The sequence below is a fragment of the Trachypithecus francoisi genome, unplaced genomic scaffold (genome assembly GCF_009764315.1).
Source record: "Trachypithecus francoisi isolate TF-2019V2 unplaced genomic scaffold, Tfra_2.0 Lachesis_group12, whole genome shotgun sequence".
Taxonomy (NCBI): Eukaryota; Metazoa; Chordata; class Mammalia; order Primates; family Cercopithecidae; genus Trachypithecus; species Trachypithecus francoisi.
Genome location: NW_022681457.1, coordinates 10,998,390 through 11,017,422, shown reverse-complemented (window position 1 = coordinate 11,017,422; position 19,033 = coordinate 10,998,390). Strand labels below are relative to the sequence as shown.

At 50.5% G+C, this 19,033-nt stretch overlaps 1 protein-coding gene and 1 long non-coding RNA gene across 2 annotated transcripts; both read left to right on the top strand.

The window, feature by feature from the left end:
- The first annotated feature begins 6,494 nt into the window (after positions 1–6,494).
- Positions 6,495–8,184, top strand: LOC117091763. The gene is made up of 2 exons (XR_004440518.1): positions 6,495–7,525; positions 7,616–8,184. It is a non-coding gene; the product is annotated as an uncharacterized LOC117091763 (long non-coding RNA).
- Positions 8,185–14,547: 6,363 nt separating this feature from the next.
- Positions 14,548–18,385, top strand: ZNF784 (zinc finger protein 784). The gene is made up of 2 exons (XM_033224504.1): positions 14,548–14,670; positions 16,501–18,385. Exons 1-2 carry the CDS (start codon positions 14,593–14,595, stop codon positions 17,392–17,394), a joined length of 972 nt encoding a protein of 323 aa, XP_033080395.1. The 5' UTR covers positions 14,548–14,592; the 3' UTR covers positions 17,395–18,385.
- The last annotated feature ends 648 nt before the right edge of the window (positions 18,386–19,033 follow it).

Below are 19,033 nucleotides of genomic sequence, written 5' to 3'. Positions count from 1 at the left end.
GGGATTGCAGGTGTAGTCACCACGCCTGGCTAATTGTTTTTTTTGTTTGTTTGTTTTTGTTTTTTTTATTTTTTTTACTAGAGACAGGATTTCACCATGTTGGCCAGGCTGGTCTGGAACTTCTGACCTCAGGTGATCTGCCCGCCTCCACCTCCCAAATTGTTGGGATTACAGGCGTGAGCCACAGCACCCGGCCTATTTTCTTGTTTTATGGGAGGATGGAGGACAGCAAAGAACAATTTGTACTGGTGGTCCTGTGGAGATGCCTGAGGCCCTTTGTCTTTCTGTGAGGGTCTGGCTAATGTGTAATGCTTTGACACTGGGTTGTGAAGCAACGACGGCAGTTTGGGAAGCAGACAGCAGTGTTGCATGACTCAGTCTCCAGGCTTACCTTGGGCATAATGAATTTGGCAGCCCTGAGACTTTCATTTTCCTTTACATTCTACTAGCCAGCTTTGACTAGCAGTGTGATCCAGGGCCAGTGACTGCCCCTCTATGGCCTTGGCATTACCACCTAACCAATGGGGATAGAGTACTCCATTTTCTTGCCATGAAGCATATCAAGAGTTAGGGCTTGTCTTCAACTGTCTCACGAGTTGAAGAATTTCCGCCCTCTGCCTTTGCTCTGTAGCAATAGACAAATCGCTAGACCTTTCTGATTTCAGGTCGGATTTCTAGAAATACTTTATGCTGTCTTTCCTACTCTAGAAAATCTTTCCTGGCCGGGCACAGTGGCACACATCTGTCATCCCAGCACTTTGGGAAGCTGAGGCGGGAGGATCACTTGAGGTCGGGAGTTCGAGACCAGCCTGACCAACATGGAGAAACCCCATCTCTACTAAAAACACAAAATTAGCAGGGCGAAGTGGCACATGCCTGTAATCCCAGCTACTCGGGAGGCTGAGGCAGGAGAATCGCTTGAACCCGAGAGGCGGAGGTTGCAGTGAGCCGAGATGGTGCCATTGCACTCCAGCCTGGGCAACAAGAGCGAAACCCCTGGCCGGGCGCGGTGGCTCACTCCTGTAATCCCAGCACTTTGGGAGCCCGAAGCGGGCGGATCACGAGGTCAGGAGATTGAGACCATCCTGGCCAACACAGTGAAACACCGTCTCTACTAAAAATACAAAAAAATTATCTGGGCATGGCAGCGGGCGACTGTAGTCCCAGCTGCTGGGGAGGCTGAGGCAGGAGAATGGCGTGAACCCGGGAGGTGGAGCTTGCAGTGAGCTAAGATCACACCACTGCACTCCAGCCGGGCGACAGAGTGAGACTCTGTCTCAAAAAAAAAAAAAAAAAAAAAAAAAGCGAAACTCCGTCTCAAAATAAATAAATAAAGTATGTGGCCTCAGCCTCCACAGCCAGCCGGGATATGCTGGGCCACCTCCTGGAAATGTTGGGAACAATGGACACAGAGTCAGTGATCATCCACCCGGGTGGTTATCCAGTGTTGGCAGAGGCGGCTGGAGTACTTAAAGACTTTTCCAGGCCGGGCGCGGTGGCTCAAGCCTGTAATCCCAGCACTTTGGGAGGCCGAGACGGGCGGATCACGAGGTCAGGAGATCGAGACCATCCTGGCTAACACGGTGAAACCCCGTCTCTACTAAAAATACAAAAAACTAGCCGGGCGAGGTGGCGGCGCCTGTAGTCCCAGCTACTCGGGAGGCTGAGGCAGGAGAATGGCGTGAACCCGGGAGGCGGAGCTTGCAGTGAGCTGAGATCCGGCCACTGCACTCCAGTCCAGGCGACAGAGCGAGACTCCGCCTCAAAAAAAAAAAAAAAAAAAAAAAAAGACTTTTCCACAGGACCACACACATGTTCGTATCATAAGGCCGGGAGGATGCTGAGTGTGAGACATGATGCTGCGTGAAGTAGAGCAGGCCCTTGAAGGTTTGTAGGAACTCAGGGCAAGGCTGGGAACTGGGCCCCGTTTCTCTGCTCTCTCCTGGGCCAGCTTCTTTAACCACAGTACTATGTGCGTAGGGCACCCCTGGTGGTCAATAAGGTAATGACAGTTTGCACTTAAGAATACAAGTGAGGACAAAATAGGTGAGCAACTCACCCTGGTTTGGGAGAAGTCTTAGGACTATCCAGTTTTAAAACTGAGAGGGAAAAAAAATAAAGAAGAACAAGGCAAGAAAATAGATGTCTTAGATTTGGCAAATCCCCACCATCTGGCTGTTGACAAGGAGGAGATAAGTTATTCCCTTTTATCGATGGGGCTACTGAGACCAGAGAGTAAACTCCCCATTCACAAAGTCCAGCAGGTGCAGAGTTAAAATAGATTACCCGCCTCCTGAGTTCCACTAATAGGGGAAAGAAGACCAGCAGTTACCCTAGGTGGCAAGTAAATCTTTCTCACTTCTTCTTCTTTTTTTTTTTCTGGAGACGGAGTTTCGCTCTCGTTGCCCAAGCTGGAGTGCAATGGCGTCATCTCAGCACACCTCACTGCAACCTCCGTCTCCCGGTTCAAGCGATTCTCCTGCCTCAGCCTCCGGAGTAGCTGGGATTACAGGCATGCGCCACCACGCCGGGCTAATTTGTATTTTTAGTAGAGACGGGGTTTCTCTATGTTGATCAGGCTGGTCTCAAACTCCTGACCTCAGGTGATCCGCCCTCCTCGGCCTCCCAAAGTGCAGCGATTACAGGCCTGAGCCACAGCACCTGGCGGATTGATCTTTATTGGACACCTGGGGCGACAGGGAACCCTTCTAGGCCTCGTGGGGGCGACAAAGACCAAAATATCAAAATGTCTCACCCACCTTAGAACCTGGGAGAAGTAGGTAGGGACTACTGTCTCCTCCAGCCTACAGAAACTCAAGTTCAAAGACTCGTTCGGCCTCACTAAAGAATCTTACCTAACTAACGACTAGAATTTGGAAGAAGAAGGCCCCTTGGTTTCTCAGATTCAGCACTAACATTTCACAGATAAGGAAACTGAGGACCAGAGAGGCTGAATGAAATTATGGCAGTAGGCCGGGCGCGGTGGCTCAAGCCTGTAATCCCAGCACTTTGGGAGGCCGAGACGGGCGGATCACGAGGTCAGGAGATCGAGACCATCCTGGCTAACACGGTGAAACCCCGTCTCTACTAAAAATACAAAAAACTAGCCGGGCGAGGTGGCGGCGCCTGTAGTCCCAGCTACTCGGGAGGCTGAGGCAGGAGAATGGCGTGAACCCGGGAGGCGGAGCTTGCAGTGAGCTGAGATCCGGCCACTGCACTCCAGTCCGGCGACAGAGCGAGACTCCGCCTCAAAAAAAAAAAAAAAAAAAAAAAAAAGACTTTTCCACAGGACCACACACATGTTCGTATCATAAGGCCGGGAGGATGCTGAGTGTGAGACATGATGCTGCGTGAAGTAGAGCAGGCCCTTGAAGGTTTGTAGGAACTCAGGGCAAGGCTGGGAACTGGGCCCCGTTTCTCTGCTCTCTCCTGGGCCAGCTTCTTTAACCACAGTACTATGTGCGTAGGGCACCCCTGGTGGTCAATAAGGTAATGACAGTTTGCACTTAAGATACAAGTGAGGACAAAATAGGTGAGCAACTCACCCTGGTTTGGGAGAAGTCTTAGGACTATCCAGTTTTAAAACTGAGAGGGAAAAAAAATAAAGAAGAACAAGGCAAGAAAATAGATGTCTTAGATTTGGCAAATCCCCACCATCTGGCTGTTGACAAGGAGGAGATAAGTTATTCCCTTTTATCGATGGGGCTACTGAGACCAGAGAGTAAACTCCCCATTCACAAAGTCCAGCAGGTGCAGAGTTAAAATAGATTACCCGCCTCCTGAGTTCCACTAATAGGGGAAAGAAGACCAGCAGTTACCCTAGGTGGCAAGTAAATCTTTCTCACTTCTTCTTCTTTTTTTTTTTCTGGAGACGGAGTTTCGCTCTCGTTGCCCAAGCTGGAGTGCAATGGCGTCATCTCAGCACACCTCACTGCAACCTCCGTCTCCCGGGTTCAAGCGATTCTCCTGCCTCAGCCTCCGGAGTAGCTGGGATTACAGGCATGCGCCACCACGCCGGGCTAATTTGTATTTTTAGTAGAGACGGGGTTTCTCTATGTTGATCAGGCTGGTCTCAAACTCCTGACCTCAGGTGATCCGCCCTCCTCGGCCTCCCAAAGTGCAGCGATTACAGGCCTGAGCCACAGCACCTGGCGGATTGATCTTTATTGGACACCTGGGGCGACAGGGAACCCTTCTAGGCCTCGTGGGGGCGACAAAGACCAAAATATCAAAATGTCTCACCCACCTTAGAACCTGGGAGAAGTAGGTAGGGACTACTGTCTCCTCCAGCCTACAGAAACTCAAGTTCAAAGACTCGTTCGGCCTCACTAAAGAATCTTACCTAACTAACGACTAGAATTTGGAAGAAGAAGGCCCCTTGGTTTCTCAGATTCAGCACTAACATTTCACAGATAAGGAAACTGAGGACCAGAGAGGCTGAATGAAATTATGGCAGTAGGCCGGGCGCGGTGGCTTACGCCTGTAATCCCAGCACTTTGGGAGGACGAAGTGGGTGGAGCAGAAGATCAGGAGTTCGAACCCAGCCTGGCCAAGATGGTGAAATCCCGCCCCAATAAAAGTACAAAAATTAGCTGGGTGTGGTGGTGGACGCCTGTAATCCCAGTTACTCGGGAGGCTGAGTCAGGGAACTGCTTGAACCTGGGAGGTGCAGGTTGCAATGAACTGAGATCACACCACTGCACTCCAGCCTGGGTGACAGGGTGAGACTCTCTCAAAAAGAAAAAAAGAAAAGAAAAGAAAAGAAACAGAAATTATGGCGGCTAGACACGGTAGCTCACTTCTGTCATCCCAGCACTTTTGGAGGTCAAGGTGGGAGGACTGCACTTTGGGAGGTCAAGGTGGGAGGATTGCTTGAGCCCAGGAGTTCAAGACCAGCCTGGGCAACGTGGTGAAGCCCTGTCTCTACAAAAAAATACAAAACTTAGCCGGGCGTGATGGTGTGAACACCTGTAGTCCAAGTTACTCAGGAGGCTGAGGTGGCAGGATCGCTTGGGCCCAGGAGGTCGAGGCTGCAGGGAGTGATGATTGTGGCACTGCACACCAGCATGGGTGACAAAGCAAGACCCCATCTCGGAAAAAAAAAAAAGAAAAAAAAGAAAAAGAAAAAGGGGCCGGGCACAGTGGCTCATACCTGTAATCCCAGCACTTTGGGAAGCCGAGGCAGGCGGATCACTTGAGGTCAGGAATTCGAGACCATCCTGGCCAACATGGTGAAACCCTGTCTCTACTACAAATACAAAAATTAGCTGGGCATGGTGGCAGGCACCTGTGTTCCCAGCTACTTGGGAGACTGAGGCAGGAGAATCCCTTGAGCCCAACAGGCGGAGGCTGCAGTGAGCCAAGATCGCGCCACTGCACTCCGGCCTGGGTGACAGAGCGAGACTCTGTCTCAAAAAAGAAACCAAAAAAGAAAAAGAAGATCGTTTGGGCCCATCTTGTATGTTTCCTGTCCCATTCCTACCATCATTTTCCCAATGAGTCCTTGGAGACTGGTATCAGAAACCAACACCTGGGTGCTTAGTGTGCTCATTGCTACTACTAGGGCATCATCTTCTAAGTCCTTTCAGCCAACAGAGCAAGGAAATACACCTATAGTCTTCTATGTATATGCTAGCCAGTGTAAATATACATAGATAATTATTTCTAATAGTTGCCACATTGATAAAGTAAAAAACAAACGGTGAAGTGCATATGAATAACATTTTATTTAACCCACCCTATCTAAAATATTATCAAAACTTTTCACATATCAGTATAAAAATTACTGAGTTGTGTTACATTCATTTTCATTGTACTAAATCTTGGATATCTAGTGTCTATTTTCTACTTACAGCATGTTTCAATTTGGCCTAATGCAATTTCAAGCCACATGTGGCTAGTAACGTAACCATATTGGACAGACAGGTCTCCAGAAGTGGACAAGTAAACAGGCAATTATAATGCAGGGTCATAAGTGCAAAGACAGGTGCAAGAGGCCAGAAGGGCCACTTGACTCAGCAGGGGAGAGGAATAGAATTGGAAAGGTTTTCCAGTGTGACATCTGAATTGTCTTGGAGAACACAAGAGAGTTAGCCAAGATGGGGAAGTGGGTACAAAAGCCAGGACTGAAAGAGCCTAAAGAACTGTCCATCTTTCAGGGCAACAGAGCACACACAATGGACCAAGCAGGGGACGATGCTGGTGGAGACATCCATAACTACCAGACTAAAGAACCTGGACTTGGCCGGACGCGGTGGCTCACGCCTGTAATCCCAGCACTTTGGGAGGCCGAGGCGGGTGGCTCACCTGAGGTCAAGAGATGGAGACCATCCTGGCCAACATGGTGAAACCCTGTTTCTACTAAAAATACAAAAATTAGCCAAGCGTGGTGGCAGGCGCCTGTAGTCCCAGTTTTTCGGGAGGCTGAGGCGGGAGAATGGCGTGAACCCGGGAGGCGGAGCTTGCAGTGAGCCGAGATTGCGCCACTGCATCCAGCCCCCGCGACACAGCGAGACTCCATCTCAAACGGAACAAACAAACAAAAAGGATCTGTCTGTGTATGTTAAGCGGCTGAGTTGGGAGCTGAGAGACTAGGGAAGGGAAGAGGAGGCTGGCTGATACTGTGACCCACATGAGAAAGAATGAGGTGTGAGCTAGGGACGAGGCTTTAGAGACGGAGACACCTTGAGAGTGATTATATGGGAATCCTCAGATCTCTCTCTCTCTCTCTCTCTCTCTCAATGCACGAGTGCCTGGTTTTAATTCCCTGATGAACTTCAGAGCTGCAGAACTTCAGAGTGGGAAAATAATACTAGCAGCCGTTCCCAGGTGTCCCATACTGTCTGTGCAAAGGCATTATGCTTTGTCCTTTCATACATGATTTTATTTCATCACCCTGAGCGGTAACAGAATCATTCCTGTTTTACAAGTGACAAATAATATGAAGCTGACTAAAGAGTTCACAGCTCTAGGGCACGCTGGTAGCGTTGGACTGAGACTAAAGTCCTCCCAACATGCCAACATCCCTCAACCCAAGGAGATCCGTTTTCCGTTCCCGCCTTCGGAGGCCAGCGGTCCGCCCCACACTGCATCTCGCTCATGACAGCCCGTCTAGCCGCCTCGCGTCTCTAGGGTTTTCCCTTCTTGCCCATCTACCCGCAGGCTTCCTCTCGTCTGCACTCCCACACTGGCCCCTCTACCCGCCCGCCTCTCTATGGTTCGCCCCCTCTCCCCAGGTCCAGCCGTCCGGCTTGTTACAACTTCTCCTTCTCTAAGCTCCTCAGCACTGGAGCCAGCGGGTCCTAGGCGGGTTGGGTCGGCTATAAGAGCTGCCTCTCTGGTCCAGCCGAGAGGAAACGGCGGCCAGTGAGAGTGCTTTTAGGAAAGGCCCGGGCCGTGACTTCTGGGAAGAGTCCCTGGGAAAAAGGGGCGCGTTTCGGGCCCTTTGCGAAAACGCTCCGGCTGGAAACACAAGGCTCCGAGAGGAAGGAGCCGCTCTCCGCTCTGACTCACCCCACCCCCTTCAGTAAGTGGGGACCCCTCCGCCCCACAACTCCCCAAACGATCACGCTCCGCAGAGGGGCTTCCTGTCTCTCGTTCGTTTTTGTTCTGACAGCGCTGGGAACCGACGGGGAGATCGGGACGTGCCCACTTCATCACACAGACGAAAACCTCAGGCGCCAGAATGGGGAGGAACTCGCTCGGAACCAGCCAGGAGCCAAATGGGGCTCCCGACTCTCCATTCTGGGAACCTCCGTGTTTTTCTGTTTGAAGATAGGCGGGGTCTGTAGTGACAAGAAGGGTCCTGAGAGAGGCGTGGAGGGCCCCCACAATCCGGTTCCAAGCCGGAGTCCAGTCTTACCTATCAGGATTCCCCCTTTCGTGTAGCAAAGCGGATATTATTCTTTCCTTTAAAAGTCGTTAAACGTAGCTGTTCAGGTGCGTTTACCACGAAGCTAACAAAGCTTAAGCTTCCGAAGCTCCCCGCGGGCACGACCACTTCTCTACCTAATGGGTGTCAACAATTCAAAGAATATTTAAGATTAGCCACTGCTCAAAAAAGTTTGCTATGCCTTGTACACTTAAATTCATATCTGAAAGAAACGTATTTTGATTTTCCCAAAGTTGACCGTACTAAATCTGTAACTGTCCTGAATCTGAAATAAAACTTGCTTAAACTGTAAATTGTTGTGGTGTGAAGTACAGATCGAAGGATGCAGGGAGGAAAGTGTTACAGAGCTGTGTAAGGCTGTAAATTAATAAAAATGTCTTGTATGCTTTATAATTGGAGGTTGCATATGGTAATTATCATCTTGCAAATGTCATTAGGTGGGATTTATTTTCTCATGCTAAATGTTCGCTTGCGTATCTTATTTTGTATTTTTAGCTTAGTACTCTTTTTCTTAATTGGATAAGCTTCGCTTTCTGCAAAATCTGGACCTGCCTCCCCTCACAGTCAGTGAGCTCTCAATATATATTAGCTATTATTGTTAATGTTACTGTTACTTTGCAGATCGAACAGGAAGGTTTGAGGACGATCTCTGAGGATTACTATTGGCGTAGGACTTCAGACGCCCATTGTTACCAGCTACTTATTCGTCTCTTTATTCATTTCACATTCAATACACTTATGTGTTGATTCACTAATTCAATTCGTGTGTATTGAATATCTGAATACTCCCAGACACTAGTGTGGACGCCAGAGATATGGGAGGTGAAGATGTGAACATGGTGTCTACCTTCAGGGAACTTACAGTATCATGAGAATTGTCATGGAATTGATTTGAGGTTTTCAAAATTCAGATTACAAAAACAGTCTACAGGCTCCCACACCAACATTTTATTATGAAAAATTTCAAATATATAGAAAAGTTGAAAGAATTCCTTAGTGAACATCCACATACTTACCATACCAGGTTTATCATTTTTAAATAGCATCTACAGTTTGATCCTGAAAGGTCATCATATTCAGCCAATCATTATTATTATTATTATTATTATTATTATTATTATTTTGAGATGGAATCTTGCTCTGTCACCCAGGCTGGAATGCAGTGCTGTGATCTCGGCTCACTGCAACCTCTGCCTCCTGGGTTCAAGCGATTCTCCTGCCTCAGCCTCCTGAGTAGCTGAGATTACAGGCACCCGCCACCATGCCTGGCTAATTTTTGTATTTTTAGTAGAGATGGGGTTTCACCATACTGGTCAGGCTGGTCTCAAACTCCTGACCTCAGGTGATCCTCCTGCCTTGGCCTCCCAAAGTGCTGGGATCACAGGCGTGAGCCACTGTGCCCAGCCTCTTTGTAGTTTTTTTGAGATGGAGTTTCACTCTGTTGCCCAGGCTGGAGTACAGTGGCCCAATTTTGGCTCACTGCAACCTCCACCTCCTGGGTTCAAGCAATTCTCCTGTCTCAGCCTCCCGAGTAGCTGGGACTACAGGGGTGTGCCACCACATGGGCCTGGCTAATTTGTTTGTTTGTTTGTTTGTTTACTTAGTAGAGACAGGGTTTCACCATGTTGGCCACGCTGGTCTGGAACTCCTGACCTCAGGTGATCCACCTGCTTTGGCCTCTCAAAGTGCTGGGATTATAGGCGTGAGCCACCACGCCCGGCCTATTTAGTTAGTTTTGATACAGGGTCTGGCTGCTCTGTTGCCCAGGCTGGATTGCAGTGGCACGGTCATGGCTCACTGCAGCCTCAACCTCCTGGGCTCAGGTAATCCTCCCACCTCAACCTGCTAAGTAGCTGCGACTACAGGCATGCACCACTCCACCGGGCCTTTTTTACTTTTGTTTTTTGGTTTGGTTTGGTTTGTTTTTGGTAGAGATGGCTGTGGTGATGTGTTGCCCAAATATATCCATAATTGTGTGCAAATATCACGATAGTCAATGTTAGAACACTTTGATCACCTCAAAGAGAGATCCCATGCCCTTTAGGTATCACTCCTCTATTCTTCCTTCCCTCCAACTCTCTATCCCCACCCACCCTAAGGAACCACAAAGCTACACTCTGCCGCTACAGATTACCCTATTCTGGTATTAATAGTCTTCTAATATGTGGTCTTTTGTGCCTGGCTTCTTTCACTTAATCTATTTTTAAATTTTATTTTATTGACACATAATATTTTACATAGTTTGGGGTACAGGTGAGTATTTGTTACACGCATAGAATGTGTAATGATCAATCAAATCAAGGCATTTGGGGTAACCACCATTCTTGAGTGTTCATCATTTCTATGTGTAGGGAACATTTCAAGTGCTCTCTCCCAGCTACTTTGCAATATACAGACTGGGCATAGTGGCTCACACCTGTAATCCCAGGACTTCGGGAGGCCAAGGTGGGTGGATCACGAGGTCAGGAGTTCTAGACCAGCCTGGCCAAGATGGTGAAACCCCGTCTGTACTAAAAACACAAAAATTTGCCGGGCGTGCTGGTGGGCACCTGTAATCCCACCTACTCAGGAGACTGAGGCAGGAGAATTGCTGGAACCCGGGAGGCGGAGGTTGCAGTGAACCGAGATCGCGCCACTGCACTCCAGCCTGGGCAACAAGAGCAGAACTCCATCTCAAAAAAAAAGTATGTCTTCTATGTAGCTGGATGTTGGTACCCATTAACCAACCTTCATTTATCCCCACTTCCACCACACACCCATCCCAGCCTCTAAGTTAGCATAATGTTTTAAAGGTTCATCCATGTTGTCACACAGATCAGTATTTTACTCATTTATGGCCAAATAATATTCCACTCTATGGATATACCACGTGTTGTTTATGGACATTTGGGTTGTTTCTGCTTTTTGGCTGTTATGAATAATACTGCTACAAGCATTTGTTTACAAGTTTTTGTGTGAACGTATATTTCAGTTTTCTTGGGTACATAGAAAAATGAAAGGGAGAGGAATTGCAGAGCCATCTAGCTAACTCTGTCAGCCAATTTCTTTTAAAAGGCAGGAAATCTAGACTCCGTGAGAAGTGAAGTGCTCAGGTTTTACAGGAAGGTAGAGATGGAAAGAAGCAAGGCAAATCTTCTGATTCCAAGTCCAAGACTCTTCCTGCCATTTTCTTTTTCTTTTTCTTTTTCTTTTCTTTTCTCTCTTTCTTTCTTTCTTTTTTTTTTTTTTTTTTCTCTCTTTTTTAAATGGAGTCTTGCTCTGTCTCCCAGGCTGGAGTGCAATGGTGCTATCTGGGCTCACTGCAACCTCCGCCTCCCCGGTTCAAGCGATTCTCCTGCCTCAGCCTCCCGAGTAGCGGGGATTACAGGCACCCACCACCATGCCCCACTAAAATCTTCCTGCAATTTTCTAATGGCTCCGTGTGGCAGGGCTTCTGGCCTCAAGTCATGCAGTAGTCTGTTAGTGTTATGCTAGGCACTGAGGGACTCAGAAACCAGACAACAGATGAAAAGGCAAGGAACCCAGATTTATTTTTAAATTTTAAAATTTTATATTTATTTTATGTTTATTTTTTGAGACAGGGTCTTACTTTGTCACCCAGGCCAGAGTGCAGTGGCGTGATCTTGGCTCACTGCAGCCTCAACTTCCCAAGCTCAAGCAATCCCCCTGCCTCAGCTCCCCAAGTTGCTGGGACTACAGGCATGCTCCACTGTGCATGTTAATTTTTGTATTTTTAGTAGAGACGGGGTCACCATGCCCAGCCAGAACCTACATTTATTGAGCACCAGTTGGTTCCAGGCATCACATAGACCTTTAGCATTCTCAATCGGTGGCATTCTAACTACAACCCTGCCAAATGGCATTATGGTGCCCACTTTGTAGATGTCAGCTAGACACTTAGAGGGGACGTGGCTTGCCCAGAGTTGCACAGCAAGTGGATAAATGGATCTGGACCCAGGTTTGCCTGATTTGAAAGCTTATGGTAATTTCACTAAATAGTGCTCTCCTCTGTGAATATTTAATAGCTTTAGTGGGGTTAGGGAGACAAAAAAGGGGAAAAAATACTCAATAGCCTTAAGCTCTGGTACAAAATTCTTCTACCTGCATGAATTCAATTTCTCACTCGTTCATTCACCACTCACGCACTGAGGCATATGCGTGCCTTCTCTATAGGGATGCAGAGATGACATACTTCCAACTCTCAAAAAAGGGAAACGGGGGATGAGTTCTGTGTGCTATAAATGATCTCTTTTAATAGAGAGCTTCTCAGTAAGAAATAGACCAGGCGCAGTGGCTCACGCCTGTAATCCCAGCACTTCAGGAGGCTGAGGTGAGGCGGGCGGATCACGAGGTCAGGAGATCGAGACCATCCTGGCTAACACGATGAAACGCCGTCTCTACCAAAAATACAGAAAAGCCAGGCGTGGTGGTGGGCGCCTGTAGTCCCAGCTACTCGGGAAGCTGAGGCAGGAGATTTGCTTGAATCAGGGAGGCGGAGGTTGCAGTGATCTGAGATCACACCACTGCACTCCAGCCTGGGCTGTTTCTCAAAAAAAAGAAAAGAAAAGAAATGAAATGAAATGATTTCACACCCAAGAGATTACTGAACATTTTAAAGTTTGACTATCAGATATTGATAAGAATGTTGGCCGGGTGCGGTGGCTCAAGCCTATAATCCCAGCACTTTGGGAGGCCGAGACGGGTGGATCACGAGGTGAGGAGATCGAGACCATCCTGGCTAACACGGTGAAACCCCGTCTCTACTAAAAAATACAAAAAATTAGTCAGGCGAGGTGGCGGGCGCCTGTAGTCCCAGCTACTCGGGAGGCTGAGGCAGGAGAATGGCGTCAACCCGGGAGGCGGAGCTTGCAGTGAGCTGAGATCCGGTCACTGCACTCCAGCCCGGGCGACAGAGCGAGACTCCGTCTCAAAAAAAAAAAAAGAATGTTAAGCAACAGAGGTCCTTATTTATTGCTAGTGGGAGTGCCAAATGGTAGTAATTATTATAGCTAACCCATAGCACCAACTGTGTGCCATTCGTTGTCCAAAATACTTTACATATAATGACTTCTTTAATCATCATAGCAACTGTGTGAAGTAGGTTTTATATCATTCTCATTTTGCAAATTAGGAAACCTGAACAGAAAGGGCTGACTTATGCGTTAGACACAGTAGTAGATACAGTGCCTAGGGCCCACGATACTCTTAGCGACCCACAACATTTAAAAATTCATTTTAGGCTGGGCGCGGTGGCTCACGCCTGTAATCCCAGCACTTTGGGAGGCTGAGGTGGGCAGATCACCTGAGGTCAGGAGTTCGAGATCAGCCTGGCCAACATGGTGAGACCCTGTCTCTACTAAAAATACAAAAATTAGATGGGCGTGATGGCACATACCTGTAGTCCCAGCTACTCACGAGGCTGAGGCAGGAGAATCGCTTAAGCCCGGGAGGCAGAGGTTGCAGTGAGCCATGATCATGCCACTGCACTCCAGCCTGGGCAACAGAGTGAGACTCCGTCTCAAAAATAAACAAATATATATATATGTATAGAAAAGAAAGGGGAATATAGCTTTGGAAGACCAGGCAGAAGGATCGCTTAAGGCTAGGAGTTCAAGACCAGCCTGGGCAAGGTAAGACAGCAAGACCCCCATCTCTATAAAATAAGAAGAAAAAAGGAGGAGGAGGAGGAGGAGGAGATAATTCAGCCTAAGTGGTGTTTATTTTTATTTTATACCACTATACCACAAAATATAATTTCATATATATTTATGAATGAAAGGATCATGATTAGGATCATGTTTAAGTATCTCCTATCCTGCCCTTTCAAGAAAACTACTTAAAGATGTTTCCAAACTCTTCCATATCTCTTCTCAGTGGTTTGTCACAATGCTTCTTCTGTTCCGTACAGAAGAAAGAAAAATGGTCCAGGGAAGTGTAGTGACCTATCCAAGGTGACACCTCCAGGAATGACTAAACTGGGCAGCTAAGAAGAGCCCTGTCTTTGGTGCTGCCGAAAACCCCGCGTCTTTGAGGTCTTTCCTCCCAAACATAACATCAGCTTGCGGGTTGTGTCCTCCCAGGACCACCTGTGTTGCTGTTTACTGAATATTTTTCTCTCCACTGCATTTTTTTTTTTTTTTGACAGAGTCTTTCTGTCGCTCAGGCTGGATGCAGTGGCGAGATCATGGCTCACTGCAGCCTCGACTTCCCAGCCTCAAGCAATCCTCCCACCTCAGCCTCCCGAGTAGCTGAGAATACAGGCATGAGCCACCGCACCCGGCCTACGCCGACATTTATAAACTTGGCGTCATTATGTTGTCATAAGCAGGGCAGAGATAACCACAAAAACGTTTACTGTGGAAACAAAGCAAAGCGTCTTCAGTTCTGCTGAGGTTCCCCTGACTGCTAGAGCCTCGAGTCGGCCTGCGTTGGTTTAGAAGGAACGCTGGGATTTGTTCCCAGGGTGTTACAGGCGTCCTAGTGCCATCAGAGCGTCCCCTCGGAGGGACCAACAGGTAATTAGAGAGCGAACAACTCACTTTCTCTCGGGCTCAGCCGCCACGCCCCGCCACGCCACGCCCCCTGCTGCGCCACGCCCCCCGCCGCCCCGCAGTACGTCTGCGCAGTAGCTCCTACGCCAGTTCGAGCCCCACCCCTTTTCAGAGCGAACATTGGCCTCGGGGGCGGGTCTTGGGCACAAGATGGCCGCTGCGCGCCCGGAGCCCCGGAGTCCGAGCGCACCGAACCCGGAGTCGCGATCCCAGGAGCCACTGGACCTGGTGCGGGCAAGGAAGGGGCCTGGGCGTGGGGCTCGAGGTGGGAGGAGGTCGTAGTGTAGGGGGCGGGGCCGGGGCGGGGCCTATGAGGGGTGGGCGGGGGAGGTATTTAGTGCTGTGGCCCTGGGGGTGGGGCTTCTTGGGGTTGCGCGAGGGGCGGGGCAGGGGAGGAGATCATGCCTTGGTGGGCGGGGCGTGGGGAGGAACCTATGGGTGGTGGGCGGAGCTGGATGGAGGCGGAGTCTGAGGACGATGTGTTGTGGGGCGGGTTTGGGTCCAGGGAAAGGGGCTTACCAGGGATAATTTGCATAATTTGGGTGGAGCCTTGTAAGGGGCGGGGCCTCAAATTATAGGGCTAATTCTAGGGTAGAAGGTGGGGAAGGTGACCCTGAAAAACGTGGGGGATTATGATTGGAGCACCTATGTTTGGGTAGGGGATAATTCTGCAGGGTCTTAGTGATGCTTCTCGAATGCCCAAGGGAGGATTTGGGAGTAGAAGTGGGTGGTCTAGGTGACTTTGGAACTTCCTCCACGTTTCCCCACTCGGAATTAGAGTAATTGAGGACATTCATTCATTCAACAAACATTTACTGAGCTCCTACTTGGGCTCTGTAAATAGAGAAGTGACCAAGACAGACAAGGGCTGTGTTCTCTTGGAGCCTGCAGTCTCTTGAGGGGAGAGAGACAATCAATGAGAGTCACTGTGATATGTTCTATAAAGGAAATAAAAATTGAGCCAATACCGTGGGGGTGGGGGAGCTAAATTTAGACGAGAGAAGTCAGCTGGGTGCTGGCTTATGTTTAAGCTGGGGTCAGAGAGATAAGTGGAGCCACATCGCCACAGATATTATAGTGACGTTTTGGGATAAGTACATTTGGAGCCATTGGAGGGTTTTGAGTGCGAAAAATGACTTGATCTGATTTACATTTTCAAAAGACCTTCAGGCTATTCTGGGGAGGTGGGTTACAAGCCAGCAGAAGTAGGAACAGAGATGCCCTTGGGTTTTTCAACTGTGGAGGCGCCAAGTGATGGGGCTTTAACTAGGGTGGAGAAGAAAAGGTGGGATCCATGATATATTTTGGACAGGAGGGGAAATGTTGATGAGGATACAACAGAATGTTGGAGGATGGGCCAGGCGCAGTGGCTCAGGCTTGCAATCCCAGCACTTTGGGAGGCAGAGCCAGAAGGATCTCTTGAGCCCAGTAGTTGGAAACCAGCCTGGGCAACCTAGTGGGACTCCCTCAACATTAAAAAATAATAATAATAATTTCGTTTTGTTTTGTTTAAGATGGAGTCTTGTTCTGTCGCCTGGGCTGGAGTGCAGTGGCATGATCACATCTCACTGCAACCTCCACCTCCTGGGTTCAAGCGATTCTTGTGTCTTAGTCTCCCGAGTAGCTGGGATTACAGGCAGCAGCCACAACACCTGGCTAGTTTTTGCATTTTCAGTAGAGACGGTATTTTGCCATGTTGGCCAGGCTGGTTTCGAACTCCTGACCTCAAGCGATCCACCTGCCTTGGCCTCCCAAAGTGCTGGGATTACAGGCCTGAGCCACTGTACCTGGCCAGAAAGAAAATTTTTTTTAACTAGTTGGGTGTGGTGGTGCACGCCTGTAGTCCCAGCTACTCAGGGAGCTGAAGTGGGAGGATCGCTTGAGCCCAGGAGGTCGAGGTTGCAATGAGCCACAATCGTGCCACTGCACTCCAGCCTGGGCAACAGTTTGAGACCCTGTCTGAAAATAATAAAGGAGCGGAAGCTTTAATAATTGGGGCGTGCTGGGGCGATCTTGAGGCAGGTTCCACAGGCTCCTGTTTCTTCTCCTTTTGCCCAGGTCCTGGTGCCTGATGACTGTCGGCCCGGCACACCCCCGAGTGACCTCATCGAGATCCAGGTGGTGAAGGTGACAGACACCACACTGGTCCCTGAGCCTCCAGAGCCAGGTTCTTTCCACTGTGCCTTGTGCCCTGCTGCCTTCCGGCTGGTTTCCGAGCTACTGTTCCACGAACATGGCCACCTGGCCGGGGCCGAGGGAGGCGGGCCTGGTGGGGACCCGAGCCGGTGCCACGTGTGCGGCCACAGCTGCCCGGGCCCCGCCAGCCTGCGCGCGCACTACAGCTTGCACACGGGGGAGCGGCCCTACCGCTGCGCGCTCTGCCCCCGCGCCTTCAAGGCCTTGGCGCCCCTGCTCCGGCACCAGCACCGACACGGGGTGGAGCCGGGCACCTCTCGGAGGCCTCCGGACGCAGCGGCCGTTGCAGAACAGAGGCCCGGGGTAGCCCCGGAAAGGGCGGAGGTGGTGATGGCGGCGGCGGCGGCGGGCGCAGCGGTGGGGAAGCCTTTTGCCTGCAGGTTCTGCGCCAAGCCCTTCCGCCGCTCCTCAGACATGCGAGACCACGAGCGCGTGCACACTGGTGAGCGGCCGTACCATTGCGGCATCTGCGGCAAGGGCTTCACCCAGTCCTCGGTGCTTAGCGGCCACGCCCGCATCCACACGGGCGAGCGCCCGTTCCGCTGCACGCTCTGCGATCGCACCTTCAATAACTCCTCCAACTTCCGCAAGCACCAGCGCACCCACTTCCACGGGCCGGGGCCGGGGCTGGGAGACTCTGGAGGCCAGTTGGGCTCGTCGGCGGCTCAGGGGTCGGGGAGCCGGTGTGGGGCAGGGGACCCTGCGGAGGAGGGGCGGGGGGAGACCGCGAAGGTGAAGGTGGAGGCCGACCAGTAGGCTGCAGGAACATGGGTTAGTTAAGGCGGAGGTAGGCGGCTGACCCGGGGGGCGGGGGTGGGGAAACGGAGGCAGGGAACAGAAGAGGGGAGATTGGGGGAGAGATGACAGCTGCAGGGATGGCTGTGAGCGGCTAGTGATGGAGAGCAGAGGGAGAGGGCCAGGCTCCAGACTCCCACACGCCCACACAGCACCTCTGCCAGGCCTAGGAGAGGACAGGTGCAGCTCTGGCCAAAGGCAAGGTCCACGAGCTGGATGTCACTGCCCCGATGCCTCTTGGTTGGCTTGTCCTTGTGCAAGACCCAGCCTGTCACGACAGAGCCTGGGCACTTCAGAGGAGGAGCCAGGATCGAATGGAAGGGGGGAATTGGGGTCCACCATAGTGTTCTGCTCTGGTCCTCCATGGGTGGACCAGGATGGAGTCTCTTGCCTACCTCACTGCATTGCACTGGACCTGGGAGGCCTATCCACCCTCAGGCAGAAGACACTCACCAGGTTATCTGTGAAGAGACTCTGGGATCCCATCACCTCAAAGCCAGAGGGGCTCCAAGTCACAGCTGAGAGCACTTGAGCCTCAAGGATGTAAGCCTGACCATAGGACTCCAACAGCGGCAACCCCCACCCCCACCCCCATTGTGGTCGGTCCTTAACCCATCCACTCTTCTTCAGAGGCAACTGAGAACACATAAAGCAAGCAGCTACCTAGCATCCCCCCCCTAAAGCTTTAGACTCAGAGCCCATGGTCCCCCACAAGCCTCAAGGTAGCCTCAAGGTAGCCTCAGGTTTCTCTGATTTCCTCCACTCCCAGTTCGAAGCAAACAGCTTACTGCCTAGTCCCCACCAATCCCAAGGAAGGGCTGGCTGATGGCAGCATGGTGGGCTGGCCAGGGTGTGGAGTGAAAGAGTCACGGTGTGGGAGCGAGAGGAGGACTTGGGAGCTGGAGGTGTGACACCTTCAGTTCTGTTCCTATTAAAGGACCATCTGAAGGGCTTCTCTGTCGGTCTTGTATTGGGATTGTCCACTTTGGGGAGGTGGGGGAGGAGGGGGCCACACCGTGGTCTTGCCACCAGCAGTGAGTTGCATCATACCTTCCTCCAAGCTTCTGTTTCCCCATCCTTAGAATGGGGAGTGAATGCGCCCCACTGTGTGGTTACGTGTTACGTGGTTCAGCTGTAGGAGAGGGGGTCAGGGAAGTCTGGCAAAAGCACTCTCAGTGTGCCTTGCATGCTTGTTGAGTGAGAGCCTCTGATTTTGCACACCTTTCTGTTCACCCAGTGGGCCCCATGAGATAACTCACAATGTGAACAGAACTCATTCCTTTTACCTCAAAGAAACTTCCATGCTTCTGATGTCATTGGCACCACCACCCAAGCTGGGTTCCTGAGCAGGTTTTTTTTTTTTTTTTTGAGACGGAGTCTCGCTCTGTCACCCAGGCTGGAGTGCAGTGGCCGGATCTCAGCTCACTGCAAGCTCCGCCTCCCGGGTTTATGCCATTCTCCTGCCTCAGCCTCCCGAGTAGCTGGGACCACAGGCGCCCGCCACCTCGTCCGGCTAGTTTTTTGTATTTTTTTAGTAGAGACGGGGTTTCACCGTGTTAGCCAGGCTGGTCTCGATCTCCTGACCTCGTGATCCGCCTGT